The sequence below is a fragment of the Fistularia commersonii genome, chromosome 20, assembly GCF_037954325.1.
Source record: "Fistularia commersonii isolate RoL2024-O1a breed Wild chromosome 20, RoL_Fcom_v1.0, whole genome shotgun sequence".
Classification (NCBI taxonomy): domain Eukaryota; kingdom Metazoa; phylum Chordata; class Actinopteri; order Syngnathiformes; family Fistulariidae; genus Fistularia; species Fistularia commersonii.
The window spans coordinates 9,294,872-9,310,057 of record NC_141303.1 but is presented as its reverse complement, the minus strand read 5'-3'; the positions used below and the strand labels follow the sequence as shown (position 1 = coordinate 9,310,057).

Sequence of the window (15,186 nt, the reverse complement as noted above, 5' to 3'; positions counted from 1 at the left end):
ACACAGCTGCCATGATTTCCTATTCATTGATATGCAACATTCACCAGAAAGTGATATAAACCATTCAGAGATTGGTAAGAATTGTTATCATAGTAGTCATATCATATCGCATTTGTATCGGGCTTCATATCACCAATATCTACATTATACACTAAATATTGATTTTATATAATGGCAATGCTGCAGTGTTATTAAATACCTTAGATTTTTTAGCAACACTGATTCATCTTCTAACCTGCCTTGCAGGTTCTCTTTGCTAATGTCACATAGGGATCAAGTTGCCTTTATGGAGAGGAGACTTGAGCTTTGCAGTCCATTAATCCGAGAGCACACCACTGTGAGGAAAACCAGTGCAGAAATTGTCAGTGAAGCGAGACAGTCCCTGCGAGTTCAGTCCACCCGACGACCTTTTACTCCCAGAGATGGACACAGGCAACTTTTTGGAAAAGATTCAATTCGAGCTGACTGTGAAAACAGACCTCTGTCTAGCTTTAGGTTTGTCGTAAACTACATATGCATGACTTCTCGATAGTCAGTTACTAAAATTGATCTTCATTCACATTAAAAATTAAAAAGCCTTATTTTCACTTGACAGTCTTCATGCACAAAATTTTGACACTCCTGACTCCAGGCCATCTTCAGGGACCCGCTTCCCTCCTCTGGACCAAGTAAGTGCCCTCTAACACCTGTGTTGCAGTGTTCTGTGTTTCACTTTCCTATTATGATAATAACCAAGGTTAAATATAAGTATCCTAAAGTATCATGAGTAGTACCGGATAATTAGCCTTGACATGATGTGTTTTTGGGAACGCCAGAAGTCAGTTTTTCCAGATCTGTACCCTGCTGTGGATCCTTTGAAGGCCTTGCCCAAGCCCCCCATTGAACCATTGGAGGGAAGGAAGGCTGCAGGTGGGGCAAGGGCCCGCCTCCTCAGGGCTAGATCTTTCCCTACATTGCCTCCTGTAGTGGGATGCACAGATGGTAAGGAGGAATAAATATTATTGTGCAGGTTTGTTAGATTTTAATATATGTTGAGCTTTCAATGAAATGCAATTCTCAATTGGTCCTCCACTACCAATTTTTAAACAGTTCGTGAACAACACAGAATTTATTTCAGCTGCTGTGTCCACATTAATCAGTTTAGCTGGCACTAATGTTGGAGTTGTATTTAAAAGAAAAATTATTGCAGCCTTTCTCACATCAATATTGCACCTGGCTGGCATTCTCTGAGTTTGGATTTGCATGAAAAAGTGTTGTTTTAAGTAAGAAATGAACAGTACTTCTTGTTTTCTTGCTCACAAATCTTGCCTGTCTTAACAATGAAATAATACTCATACCAATACGACTACTAAATTTTTAAATCTATTTAAAAAGCATTTTCCATCAAAGTGCTGTACAAACAAGAAGGAATAACATTAAGACACAATGAAATAAAAAAATCATTAATTCATTCATTTATCATCTATTCTGCCTATGCTGCAGTCAGGGATGCAGTTAGGCTAGAAGTCTCCAATTAACTCGCTGCATGTTTTCGGTCTGTCGGATGATTATGACAATTGTAGTGGCCAAATCCAAGCCTGTGAAAGAGGCAGAGATTTGCATGAGTATTTAGATGTAACCTGTCCTGCTACATGCGTCTTTGTGTTTAGATAAGGCAAGATCGAATCTGGGCCCTGAGCAAAAGCAGCCAGCCACTGCAGGACTCATTTGTACAGACCAGGTCCACAGAGGACGCCCTTACTCTGGCCCATGCAGTGGAGCAAGCGTGGGGTGTGTTTTCTGCCTGTTGTTTTGCATTGTGTGTGATCGGTCCTTCTCATCTGTCCTTCCACCTTCGACTACCTTCTCTTTTTACAGACTAAAAGAGTTAAAGATGTCTGACACCGAGGTTGTAATGTATCCTAGTATTACTTGATTGCACTGATAGATTTGTATATTTAACATTGTTAGCATTGCAATACAAATGACAATCACTTTAATCTTTAGCAAAGGTTTAGCACTTGAAGTACAAAATCTACATACATAGTGAAAATGCACGATATGAAATAAAATAAGTAATAATCATATATACACATATTTCCATAATTTCAAGGTTTCGTTTTATTTGTTCTTTCTGAAATTATTTTAAATTCCCTTTTAAATGGTATTTCACAATTCCAACACAAAACATATCATGTAGCAATACCACAGCTAGAGAGTATTGGTTTTATATTGATATATTGTCCAGCACTTATTCAACTACCAGCTGTCTGATTATATAATATTCAGCACGAAAACCTAATACTAGACTCTCAGCTCTCATACTTTACTACACACTATATCTTGATCAAAATGAGATCTATCTGCTTGGCAATTTTCAGTCCTAGTATAACGACCTCTATCTGTCATTACAATCATGTGTCAGCTTTTATATCTCCACCGTGCAGAGAAGCTGAACGCTTTGCTTTTTTCTACTGACCTCATCAGCTGTGTGTCGGCACAAGGGGCATAACTCTGGCCATGAGGTTGGGGGCTGTCATTACAATCTAGCTGCCTATTGATTGGGTGGGGCAGCTGGGGCTCTAGGGGGAGACTGTCCATAAAACACTTTTACAGGAAAGCTGGGCAATAACCCACACCCCATACCCACCCCCAAAAACCTCAAAACTGATAAACACCTGCTGTTTTAGAACTTGTTGCTGACAAAAGCTTCCCAAGATATCAGTAAGAGTTCAGTGTGTGATTAAAGATAATATTTCTTGAGACTTCTTCATTATTTGTCACAGTGCACAAAGTTTGGTGTTTAGAATTGATGTAAACCCCTTTAATGATGTTTTAGACTGATGTAAGGTGAGTGAAAGTCAAAGAGAAAATGAGCCAGTTTTTCTCTGACTGCAATTGGAAATAGACAAAGCATGACAGATGAATACAGTGAGTCAGATGTGATATAAAGATAGGGGATATTGGACAATCGCTAGGTTCTTTTTCTCCAATAAGCCTGAGCTTTATAGCTCCAAATGGCTCTCTATTAGATTTGGATGCCCATCTGGGCAAGGCTGGCAGCAGTGTATGTTGTGACTGCAGCACACTGGCCAGGCCCAAGATAGGGATGAGGTCATGTCTCATAGAATGTTGTATCACACAAAGAGGCCTTATGAGACGCTTCTTAATCCCATCATACACAACTAAAACCTCCTATCTGACATTCACTCTCAACACGACTCGGCCTTGCTGCTGACCTCAACATGTCTTGTCTATTACTGTATTGCAAACACTAAATCTTAGCTAGCGTGAAAGTGCGCTGTATTATGGTATCCACTCAAATAGGTTAATTGATTGAGTGCATTAAAGATTTTTTACTTATCTCAAGCTTGAAACAAGAACGAGAAGATATTTAATTACTGTCATTAAGCATTACCTACCAACAATGCTCCACTGAGAATGAAGTGCAATCCAGATATCAGATATCAATTTAATGTGAGAAAGATGTTAAACTCAGCATTACACAGTGGTTATATTTAATTTCAGCAATATATTTAATTGCAAGGGAAATACTTTAATTCTATTAGCTACTTTACAATATTGTCATTTAACACTGGACCCCAAATAAGAATAAACTGAGTGTCTAGATCTAGAGGGTGAGCCAGGAAACCATGTGATGTTGAAATAATCTACATGTTTGACAGTGTTTGTCAAACTTTCTCATTTAAAATTGCCACATGTCCTTGAAAATATGACTGACAAGTTAAAAGTTTGCCCTTCTTAATGATATGAAATCTTGAATTCAGGTGCAGAGCAGAGAAACTTCAGATGATGGCTCAAATGTTTATCTTTTTATTTCTCAAAGATTTCTGTCTTCAGCTGGTCACATGGTGATTGTAGCTAAGACAGTCTTTCATGTTGCTCCATTTTTTACCGTCATTTTAGTTGCTAGTAAGTAGGGTAGCTAATAAAATTGAAATTACTCAAAAGTAGGGGGTAAGTGTAGCTTGTAGAAGGCAAGCGACAACACCTAATGGAGAACAACATTGGGATTGTTACATACTTTTGTCCCTCATGTGACAAGATGCTGCAGACAGCTCATAGTGGCACACCAAGCGCAACTGAAACTGTACGGAGAACGTGATTAGGTCAAGTCTGTCAGGGAGTTGTTTATTTCTTTATTCCAGGGAGAAGAGACCCCATTAGAGACCTAGAAATGTATACAAAATCAGACAGTTATTTATGACTCATGCACCAACTCCAAGATACAAATACAAAACACTTGTAGAAGACAGTAACCAGTGGCTGCTTATATGACCAAACATCTGCAGCAATGGGGACACCTAGTGGATTTTGAGCATCTGACATTCACAGACGAAGAAACAGAAAAATAAGTCAGCAAGACAAACTAATATATAATTTCTACTTTGAGTAAAAGAAGGTAATGTCTTGTCTCATCTTCACTGTGTAATGTAACCAGCTTCTTTTATTTTTTGATCCTTTGTGCCTACCGAAGAAAAATGCAGCCTCGGGTTGACTCAGCAGTTAGACCCATGATATGCAGACCAGGATGGAGAACAGGTTTGTCTGGATATACTAAACAACCCTCACTCTTTTTTTCATGTTTTTGGCAACATATGTGAATTTAACACAAATACTATATTTCCTACACCACAATGGTTAAGCATAACTCTTAAGTGGCACCAAAGAAAATCTACTTCAGAAGGCCAATCCAAAATCAACCACAGCTTGAATATATAAATATATTATAGCGCTGTCTGTCGTTCTGTTAATATTATTTTGCTGCCTCTTTCCATGTTCCTAAACAGACATAGCAAAGAGTCAATTTTTCATTTAAATGTTGTTGCATATTATTACCATCATAAATAGCAGCCAACAGCTAGGAGAACTTCTCTGGGACAAGCACAATGTCCTAAATCAAATTACCATACAATGCAAATATTCAGGAAAAGCGTGTTTGAAAATTTTGTTCATATGTATGTTCCCGTTTTAAACTCATGCTGGCAGATGACTGCACATTTGTGCATGAAACATATCAGAGGAAGTGTAGCTGTGGAGGATGACCTTTCATTGTGGCATCAAACTTCCTGCTATTTTATTTTAAGACAGTGAACTTGTGAACCACGCTTGCCGCTCATGTTCACTGTCTGGGTTTGGAGGTGGTTTGTGTCTAACAGCTATTCCCTGCACATTTCAGAGCTCAAGAACAGAGAAAGTGCCTCAAGCACAGAGGAGGATGCAGAGTCGCTGGTGTGGAAAACAATTGGTCCTCTACTCCAAAAACTAGAGGCTGTGGCTGCAGGTAATGAGGACAATAAAGCAACTCAATCAAATATGCCATGTTCACATGGCACATTTGTCATCAACCAGAGTCTGTCACCTGAACTAGATAAATAATTTCCATAGCTTTCAAGCTCACAATTCCAAATTTCTAAATGAGAATTCTGCATCCAGACATCAGGAGTGTATTGGCGGCTGCCACATTTTTTTATGAGGGACAAGCTCCCTGTCTCCATTTCTTGGTACATTTCATTTTACACATGTCGGCTGGCAAATATATTTATGGCACAGACCGATAGTCATGCATGAAGTTAGAACAAATGAGAAAGCAGTGTCGTTCCAAGCACTGAAGAGAAGCAAAACTACTGTTATCTTTGGCATGACAGAGTATTCTTAGTTCAACACTGAAGTCTGGCAGCAAAGAAATAAAATCTATAGCTGTAAATATTTTAACACTCCACAAATTTAATGGAAAATTCATTTGAAAGATAAATATTAAATATTTATTGCGCAAAGTGCCTTCTGGCTCATGCATAAAACACCTTTGAGTTTCATTGGGAAATTGCAGTGAAGTATCGAGTGTGTGCCAGTCTGTTTGTCAAATGGTCAAACCCATGTATGTATACAAGGAAAACATTTATTTTACCTCAAAAACAAGGAAAAGACCCCACCCTTTCCTTTCTTCTATTGAGATTGTAGCTGCCTGTTGCAGAACTCTTTGCCGACCATTGAAACTCAAAGCTTCTTAGGAAAGGGAGGGGGAATGTTATTTTACTGTTGACCCATGTATTATTGATGCGGAGAATTTAACCTTGAGTCCCTCTTTCAGATGTTAAAAGTGCAGCATTCAGAAGACTCCCTAACATTTAATACAGATAGTAGAGCACGCGCAACACGCGACTCATCTTTATTTATGTGGGTAACCAAACAGAAAGAGACTCAAGGATAGTTTTTAGAATGGGATGTTTGTTTTCTCTGAACATGTTTGACATTTGCCCTCAGCTCGACTTCCTCTTACAATGTCTGTCTTCTTGCATTGCCAGGTAGCTCTGAGTACTCAATGGAGTATCTGTGCGATTTGTGTGATGGTCTCCATGGCACCTTGGCAGAAGCAGACATGCTTGGCCGGCACTGTAAGAAGCGGCCAGGAATATTGCGTGCAGTGTTCAGACTCATCGACCTCAACTCTGCCCAGCTCAATCTGCACATTGCAAAACTCTGCCTTGCTGTGAGTCATGTGTGTCAGCATATCCTCCGAGTCTTTCAGCAAAGGGTTCCAATATACTTGGGTACAAGGTTGTTTAAAGTCTTGCATTCCTCTCTCCAGCTCAGTGTCAGTGGAAACAACCTGCTCAACATCTGCAGACTCATCTTCAAGATCAGCTGCAGCGAGAGCAATGATGTTCTATTTGAGAACAACTTAATCATAGGTAAACACTATTCTAACCCAGGATTGTTTAGCTGAAGGGTTTCCTGTTGTACAGGAAAGCCTGTGCCATGTCAGATAACCACTTTGTATTCAAATTCATCAATCTGTTTTGCAAATATTGAACCCAGTTTATCACTTGTGAAGCTGATGGGCAGATATTGACTATTCTCTGTTGTAGATTTGCTGCTGAGAGTGCTGATCAGTGAAGATGTTTCTGTTTCTGGAGAAGCACTCTTGTACTGTGTCGGTACTCTAAAATTTCTCTCTGGAAACACCACAATCCTCAAACTTCTGCTGGATAAGAACTTCATTGCTGTGGCCCAGAAACTTCTGCAGAAACTCTGCAAAGTGGAAGAATCCTGCTTCTCTGTTGCAGGGCACATCCTTGTACAGGTGTTTCAGACTCACAACAGCTTAGACAGGGGGCAAATACCTCACTCTGTCTGGATGCCTACTTACTATGTATTAAAATCCCATATAAAAATAACCGAATTGTGTTTTCGTCAAACAAATTCAAACAGAGACCGATAAATGATATAGTGATATGTTGATATAATAAAAAGCAGGTTTCATTATGTCTCCACATTAACAGCTACCCTCTATATGCCTTTCAGAGCCAACATTCCCATTTGATTCAAACCTATCATTTCACAGATCACATCAGTTACTGTTATTTTCTCAGGCTAAGTCATTTGCAGTTTCTTTGCTAAATAAACCAACTTGCATTTTCACCTTACGCTGATAATTGCACAATAGGATACCTTCATTTAGAATAAAAAACATAATAGACAATTTTTCTTATTTATTTAAATGTTTACTTAATATTTGGGAGATAGTCCAGTTAGCAAGTTGGCTTGCGCATGTGTTTGTAGATTTATTTGTTTGTTTACATTAAGACCCTTAGTAAATCAGACTATAAGTTCATTTGCTGCATACACATGCCTCCTCAGTAGTTTGACTTTTATGAGCAAAACATTTAAGTCAGTATAACAGGAAAACAATTTAATGTATTTTGGTGTGTTTCTTGGCTAGTATGGATTATCCCACTATTAGCACAAATGTTTTTGTTTATGTCTGGGATATAAGCTGCTCCAAGAGCATAATGTTCTTCACTGGCTCAGCCAAAACACACCCTGCTCCACTCTACCAAAAATGATTGCTGCTGACCACAGAAGTTGGCCCAAGCAGACATATTGAGCCAGCCTTCTATTTTTATGTGAAACGCGGCCTCATTATGCTGTAAGACGAGGGTAATAAGCAGATCATGACTTTCCAGAATTTTATTGCTGCTGTGTGTTTTTGTAAATGACTGTTTCCTTCTCTTGGAGAGAATGATTTATGTCCAGAATGAATAGTTTCCGGTCCCTCTGCTGTTTGCCTGTTGTGTTCAGTTTAATATCCAGTCTAAGTGAGCAGACTCTGTGTGGTAGTCACAATAGCACAATGGATGTTGACTGGCCCATGCAGACCCATTTCTTGTCCTCTAACACTCCTTTCTTTTTGTCTCACTATCCAACCTCCCCAGTTGACGGCAGCTCTCAGGAACCTTGCCGATCACCCAGATTCCCGTCCACTCTTTGTCTCCTACTCTATAATGTCAAAACTCTGTCTGGTCCTGCTTCATCATCACGAAGATGAAGACATTTGTACTAACATTTCCAGATTATACAGGTAACACTCAACAATAACACCAGAAAAACACAAAAAAAATGCTACAATAATTTCACAAAATTTGTGGTGAAGACCCATGCAAAATCTAGACAGAATGGTATCTGTGTGTGTTTTTTTGCCTGTGATTTATTTCTTCCTGCTCTCCCCTCAGATCACCAATCTTAATTATAATCTGTGCCAACAACCCTAGTTCTGCTCTCATTCCATTTTTTTTCTTTAAATATAACTACCTCTAAATATCACAATTTCCCTCTTCCTTTTGATTTAGTCACTATCAAACATTGCTTTTTCTCTATAAATAAGATCAAGAGTCAAAATGTTATTATAAGTATACTTTAAAGTTCTTCAACTATCAACAGTGACATGTATGAATCAAATTATTGACTTGTCATCAAAAAAGCAGATTTTTTAAGGTATAGGGAGAGTACTAGCCAGGACTGACTCTGATTTAAATGGTCTCCAGTCTAGAACGGTATACATATTAATCTGCAGCACAATCACAACCTCGAGGATTTGTTTGATCTTTATTTGAGATATGTCTCAAAACTTTCTGAATCAACTACTATGAATCAAGTTTATTTTTAAGTTTCATTTGTATTGTTATCATATTGATGAATTTTACAAATAGATATTGTATTGCAAACATTTTTGTTGCACCTTCTGACTCGCTCTTTATTACTGTTTAGCAGCCAATGCTTTTCTTAGGTAAAACATTTTTATCATGTTTTTTAATGGCATTTAAAAGTAAAAAAACAAAACCAAAAAACACAAAATACAGTGATGACAGTATGAATGTGGTTCCCCTCGCTTTTGAATTAAGGGTTTGGACTTGTGTATCAATGTTTAGTCAAGTTTGAGCAGAGTAGTCAGTGGTATTTGTTGTTCCCTCCCCTCAGTAAACTCTCTTGTTACTCGGAGTGCTGCCTCGCTCTGGCCCAGACCCCCAGCTGTTACCAACTATTTTTAGAACTGCTGAGCAAACATCACCAAAAACAGGTGAGTCCACGAACCTCTGTGGGTGAGTGTCAAGGAGGGGTAAGGACAAGCTTTTACAGTGTCCATGAAGTAGTGCTAAGCCTGTTTACTTTCCTACTAAGATCAAGTTGTTTATCTTCAAACCCAGTCACATTCACAGAACAATGTGTCCATCTGCACATACTGTAGCTTCCTCTTCTGTCTTCTCTGCTCCCCTTGTGTGTGTGTGTGTGTGTGTGTGTGTGTGTGTGTGTGTGTGTGTGTGTGTGTGTGTGTGTGTTAGCACGCACACATATGAGTTAATCATTGGAGGGACTTACTAAATAAAGACTAATGGATGAGCCAGGGGAGTGAAAAAGTAAGAAACAGGGGTGATCTAGAGGTAAAGGGGAGGGGAAATAATTATGAATAATAGACAAAAAAGTTCCAGCATTTTCTGTGTAATTAGATATGATTAACCAAGTAAAATCCATACACACAAGCACTCACATTGCCAATCAACGAAATTAGTATTACGCCTAAAAGTAGATCAACTGAAAATCCAACATATTGTGGCCTTTCGCTGTCACGCCAGTGGTGTGTTAAGCCACTGTACTCCTCTCTTCTCCCACAGGACATCGTTGTGCGCCTACTTTTCACCTTGGGGAATCTTACTGCCAAAGATGAAGATGCTCGACAGATGCTCTTCCAATGTGAAGGTTGCATGGAAACATTTCTCCATCTATACAACTACTACCAGCAAAGGGATGAAGCACCACACACACTACGAGCAAAAGAAGCCCCCTTTGCCGCCCCTGAAGTTAGAATGCAGGAGGATGTTCTGGTAAAGCTGGTCAGGGTGTTGGCGAACATGTGCATCCATCCAGCTATAGGCCCAGCACTGGCCAGTAATCGAGCCTGCCTTCAACTGCTGATAGAGACTATGGGTGAGCAGAAAATTATCAGATTATTGAAACAGTTAATTGTCATTTCCTTAAGTCAAGGACAATAAATGATAAAAATGAAGGATACAGTGAGATGAAACTTAGGGCTTTGAAACTGTTGCTTTTTGCACTTATTACATTGCTATTGAATTAAAGTCATCATCAGAGTTTGGGGGGCAAAAAGGAGCTGTTCATGATATTGTCATGTTCTGCCCGGTTGCCAACCACTTCCTTTATGCAAACTTTGGTTGACAACACTCTGTTTACAGTATCTCATTAATTTCAGTGTTCATTTGCTCAATACATAGCATATCTTTTTTAGTTCACCTTGTCTTTTACTGTTGCTGTTTGTTTCTTTGTAATTTATGTCTAACAGATTGAAGCAGTTCACTGTAAGATGTGGATGTTTTGTCACAACTCAGGTGACTTGTACATGAAACGTTACCATGTGGTTAAATGTTCCAGGATAGGTACAGCTGTAAAACTCTGCTTTCTGCCTCCTACACACTTTCATAATCGTAGCGATAGTTGAAAAAATACTGAAAAGGTCAAACAAAGATAAATTTGTTTCTGTGTCATGAGGTGTGACTGAAACCACATAGACAGTAACTACTAGCAAATTAGACACAACAGAATCAAATAACAAATGAAATGTGTGTGCATGCATGGATGCGCATGCATGTGAACCTGTGTGTTCCTCTGCCCGCATGTTTGTTAACAGAACAGCATGTAAGAAACAATGCAAAGTGGAGGGGGACCAGGACTGCATCAGTTGCTTTACTAACATTTAGTTTAAGGTCACACTGACCTGTGTTGTCCAGTTCATTATCGGACTGAGTCAGTGAGCTGAAAACTATCCACTGATAGCAGTGACGTTTATAATAATCTGTTTCATTGTGAGCAAAATACAATCTGTTGGAGGGACGAATTCTGTGTTTTTGAATTAATCAAGAACGTATCTGCACTAGTCTGTTATTATGTAAACCAGTATGTTATCTTTGAATGTCAGCTACTCAACAAAATCCAAGTCACAGATGTCTGGGAACCTTTTCAGTAATCAAGGTCAGAATGATTTAGACAAGGACTTTCACCTCCCACCCCACCCCCATCATTAACATGGAAGAAAGAATCTTATTTGAGCATAGTACTCTTTTTTTGTTTGTTTACACTTTCACAATGCAGTTCTGTGTTCAGCAGTGAAAATAATAGCTCAGTTATAATACTTTCCACTATATGTTGAGACAAGTTTTAGCCAAAATGCTTTGATACTTTACTTAAGTATATGAAGGAATTATTCAGTGCTAAATACCCAGTTACAAGTAAAATTCCTGCATTAAAATTTTGATTAAACAGTCAAATTATCATCAAGTATTTCATCTAAAAAAAGAACACATATGGTATATGTATGGTTTGTATGGTATATATTATTGTGTTATTCCTAAATGGTCATGTTGCATTATATTAACATAATATTATTGGATAATCAATCTTTGGAATACATTGTATTGATACTACACAGAATGATGAGTTTGTTCTATTTTTCAAACAATTTAAAAAGAAAAGAAAAAAAAAGAAAGAAAAAATATATATATATATAATATTCAACTATATACTAAATAATTTTAAAGAGCAAATTAAAGCTGGCAAATAAAAATGGAGGAGAAAGTGCAACATTTCTCTGTACTAGTACTACTAGCACTTCTCTGTACAACTCAATGTATTCGAGTGCAATGTAAAGCAGGAGGACATGGAAGTACATACATAAGTAAGTCTTAAGTACCTCAAAACTTGGTCCTCATCACAATAGTAAATTTCAGGAGGATGGCTTTTATGCCAGAAGATTTCTGTGGTAAGAGACAAATACTTTCTGTAAAATGACCATGAATGGTTGTTCAACTTGTACTTTGTATCACTTTTTCAATGTGTATGTGTTTGTGTGTGTCGTAGAGCTGAGGTCTGTGCATGAGAGCCAGGAGCTTTTGATTAATGTCGCCGCCACCATCAACAACCTGTCCTTCTACAAGGAAGAAAGCTCAGTCCTCAGACACAGCCAGCTCTCTCTTGCAAAGTGTAAGACAGGACTGGAGAAATAAATGAGTGTTAATATTGTTCTGCGTTTTGTAGATTTTCTCCCATCTTCCTCACTTCAGTGTCTTTTTTGTTTCAGTGATGCTAAAGTTGTTGCTCAGTTCTAAAGAAGAAGCCATGCTTGAGGCCACCCGTGTCTTTGGAAACTTGTCACAGTCCAAAGAAGTTCGGGACTTCATCATCCAAAACAAAGGTTTTTCACACAAACACATATACACACACATGTAAAATAATCAACCCTGTCAGACTAGGCTGTGCTGTATAGAAAATGACAAACTCAAACTGAACTGAAAACATAAGGCAAGCAGTAAGATATCATGTTCAGGACTATCAGCATAGCTGCAGTAAGAATAAACATGCCTTCTGAGTCCCATGATAGAGGCCTCCTTATCTTTGACCTGCTTTGGCCTCGTCCACTGTCTGACTCCATCCCGTCTCTCTGCCCTCCTCCTTAGTGCACCGGTTTGTGGTGATGCTTTTGGACTCCAAAAGCAGAGAGATGTGCTTCTCAGCCTGTGGGGTTATCACAAACCTTGCTCTCGACCCTCCAAACCTTGCCAGTCTCTCGCTAGAGGGGGCTGCTGCAAAGTAAGGATGAAACCCTTTGGATTCTGTTTGAGCTTCACATTTGTTTGAGCATACATTTCATTTAATTATAGAGACTGGTGTATTTAATTAATCAAGCATCGGGTTATGGCTGCATTCTATACTCTATAAACTGTTTTTTTTTAATTTATCATGAATTTTTGGATAAGGTTGCATTAATTTTACTTGAGGGGGTTCACACACACATGCAAACACACATGCAAACACACATCACTTATTATCAATTTTTGGCAGTCTAAAAGCAAAGAACAAACCAAGCTACAAATGTATATTCTCTGAAATCAGTCCTGTCTGTGCCAAAAAAACACACTTTGATGCAGATCCAGTGAAGTGGAGGCAATTCCCTCAAACCTGCTGGTCATGTGAATCCCCCCCCCCCCGCTTGAGTCATATGATTTGTGTGTGTGTGTGTGTGTGCATCCGTGGGCATGTAAGTGCATGTGTGAGATTATCTCAAGGTTAAGTCCAAAAACTCAAACATAAATCAGTGTCTAGAGAGTTCTACTAATCATGACAGATTAATTGGTACATATTAAATCTAATCAATAAAGGAGACTAAAGTCTAATCCCTGATGACGAAACCCTGTATGTTTGTTTGTTTCTGTTTTTTTGTTTGTTTATGTGTGTGTATGTGTGTGTGTGTGTTTGTGTGTGTCTTTGAGACAGGCTGGCAGACTGTCTGAAAGACTTCGGAGCAGGCGATTGGAAGCTGGCAGGCCAGGTTTGTCAGGCCCTGTGGAATATGAGTTGCAGCTCAGAGAAGTTGCTTGACGCACAGGAGAGAGAGTCCCTGCTGGAGCTCCTTGCTTCATTCTTAGGTCTGTAACGTTATATCATTAGTCCTTACATAACAAGGGAGGGGGCACAGATAAAAGAATATGGTTTCTTTCCTCTGAGCAGCCCTCTGGTGGAGGGGAGACACACACACACACACATGCACATTCAAACACACACCCACACGCGTAGTTGCAAACACAATATCTTATCTGTCACATGTGGCATCTGCCCAAAAACAGAGCCTGTCGCTAAAAAGTTGTGAAAATAGCCCTTACTCTTTTTTTTTCACAGATGAAGATGACACTCTAAAGTGGACAGAAAACGTAGATGTGAGAGACTTCCACAAGGCAACTTGGGAGGTAGAATTTGTACCTGTTGCCCAAAAACTGCTGAGGACCCTCTAGACTGTGGATCTGGAGTCTGGACACCAGGCGAGTTGAGTTACAATGCTACCACATTTTCAAACATTGGAAAAAAAAATTAGGACCAAACACTCATTTGCTGTAACATTTGTGGCTTAATTTTTATTGAGAAAACCTGCAGTGTGATCCATTGAATTTCAAGACTCTCAATATGCCAGTAACTGCATTACCTATTTCTTCAGTCCACCTACAGTAACGTTAAACAGCAAAGCTTTTGTGCATGTTAAAATTTGCTTCATCATTTAGGGATAATGAACATGATGATGAGAAGACTGGAACCAAGGGGTGTGTCTGGAATGAGATGAATCAGCAAATTTCAGATCCTTATGATTCCATCAACTGCCTGGGGTTTTGAGATTATGGGAATAATGACTTAACACCAGTTTTCAAAGCTGCACAAATGTTATACCACAAAAACAGAACAGATACAATTTATTTGCACTTTCTTTTTGAGTTTATTTCTACTATACGCACTTTAGGTAATTGACTGTAGATTTTTATCAACAGGGCTGTTTTAAGTTGTGTGTCCTTTTTTCTAGGGTGTGGGATGTATTTTGGTTCATTAAAATCAAATATTGGGAGCAAACTTTAAACTTGAAAATGTTGTATGTGTGTTGTGTGTGTGTTCATAGAAAAACTACCTTCCTATTTTCTCTCAATGTAACCTCAGGGTGTAATATTGTCTAGAAGAAAATGTTCATTTAATTTTATTTTATATATTTATTGTATTCTTTTTTGTTCTCATTATTTCTCCTTATCTTTTGGTCTGTTGTCTGGGAAAAAAAGGATCCATTTACTGTTTTTTATTAACTGTTTCCCAATTGATCCTTTCCTGAAAGTTGGCAGGCTAAGCACAATGTAGGACGAGAGCTCTGCTCTTTCACATAAACAACTTATCTGTTGTCTTCTGACTGCACTATTTTTATGAAGAAAGACTTGACTGGAACTTGTAAACACATCTTTTATTGTGTATGGATTGAATGACATTGGAACTCATATGTAATAAAAAAAGACTAGAGGGCAGGAAATAACA

The 15,186-nt window shown here is 38.6% G+C and overlaps 1 protein-coding gene across 5 annotated transcripts; it reads left to right on the top strand.

The window, feature by feature from the left end:
- The first annotated feature begins 239 nt into the window (after positions 1-239).
- On the top strand, positions 240-15,184 carry armc2 (armadillo repeat containing 2). Of its 5 annotated transcripts, none has more exons than XR_015107715.1 (18): positions 240-495; positions 596-668; positions 816-981; positions 1,650-1,770; positions 4,478-4,542; positions 5,180-5,284; positions 6,306-6,490; positions 6,590-6,692; positions 6,870-7,084; positions 8,217-8,362; positions 9,259-9,358; positions 9,951-10,263; positions 12,208-12,330; positions 12,428-12,541; positions 12,804-12,936; positions 13,617-13,772; positions 14,023-14,162; positions 14,400-15,184. XR_015107715.1 is itself a non-coding variant. In XM_086167590.1 (18 exons), the coding sequence occupies exons 1-17, from the start codon at positions 260-262 to the stop codon at positions 14,133-14,135; spliced, it is 2,463 nt and encodes an 820-aa protein (XP_086023716.1). In that variant the 5' UTR covers positions 240-259; the 3' UTR covers positions 14,136-14,162; positions 14,400-15,184. The 5 variants fall into 5 exon arrangements, 4 of the variants coding, with proteins under 4 accessions (XP_086023716.1, XP_086023715.1, XP_086023717.1 ...); XM_086167590.1 differs by having other exon boundaries at positions 13,621-13,772; XM_086167589.1 differs by having other exon boundaries at positions 13,621-13,772; positions 14,023-15,184.
- Positions 15,185-15,186: the final 2 nt, after the last annotated feature.

Bases quoted from the DNA above. Each gene is read 5' to 3' on its own strand.
- armc2 (XM_086167590.1), top strand. From the start codon at position 260: ATGTCACATAGGGATCAAGTTGCCTTTATGGAGAGGAGACTTGAGCTT. The intron at 4,543-5,179 runs GTTTGTCTGGAT...TGCACATTTCAG, and splicing joins CAGACCAGGATGGAGAACAG to AGCTCAAGAACAGAGAAAGT. The intron at 6,693-6,869 runs GTAAACACTATT...TCTCTGTTGTAG, and splicing joins TGAGAACAACTTAATCATAG to ATTTGCTGCTGAGAGTGCTG.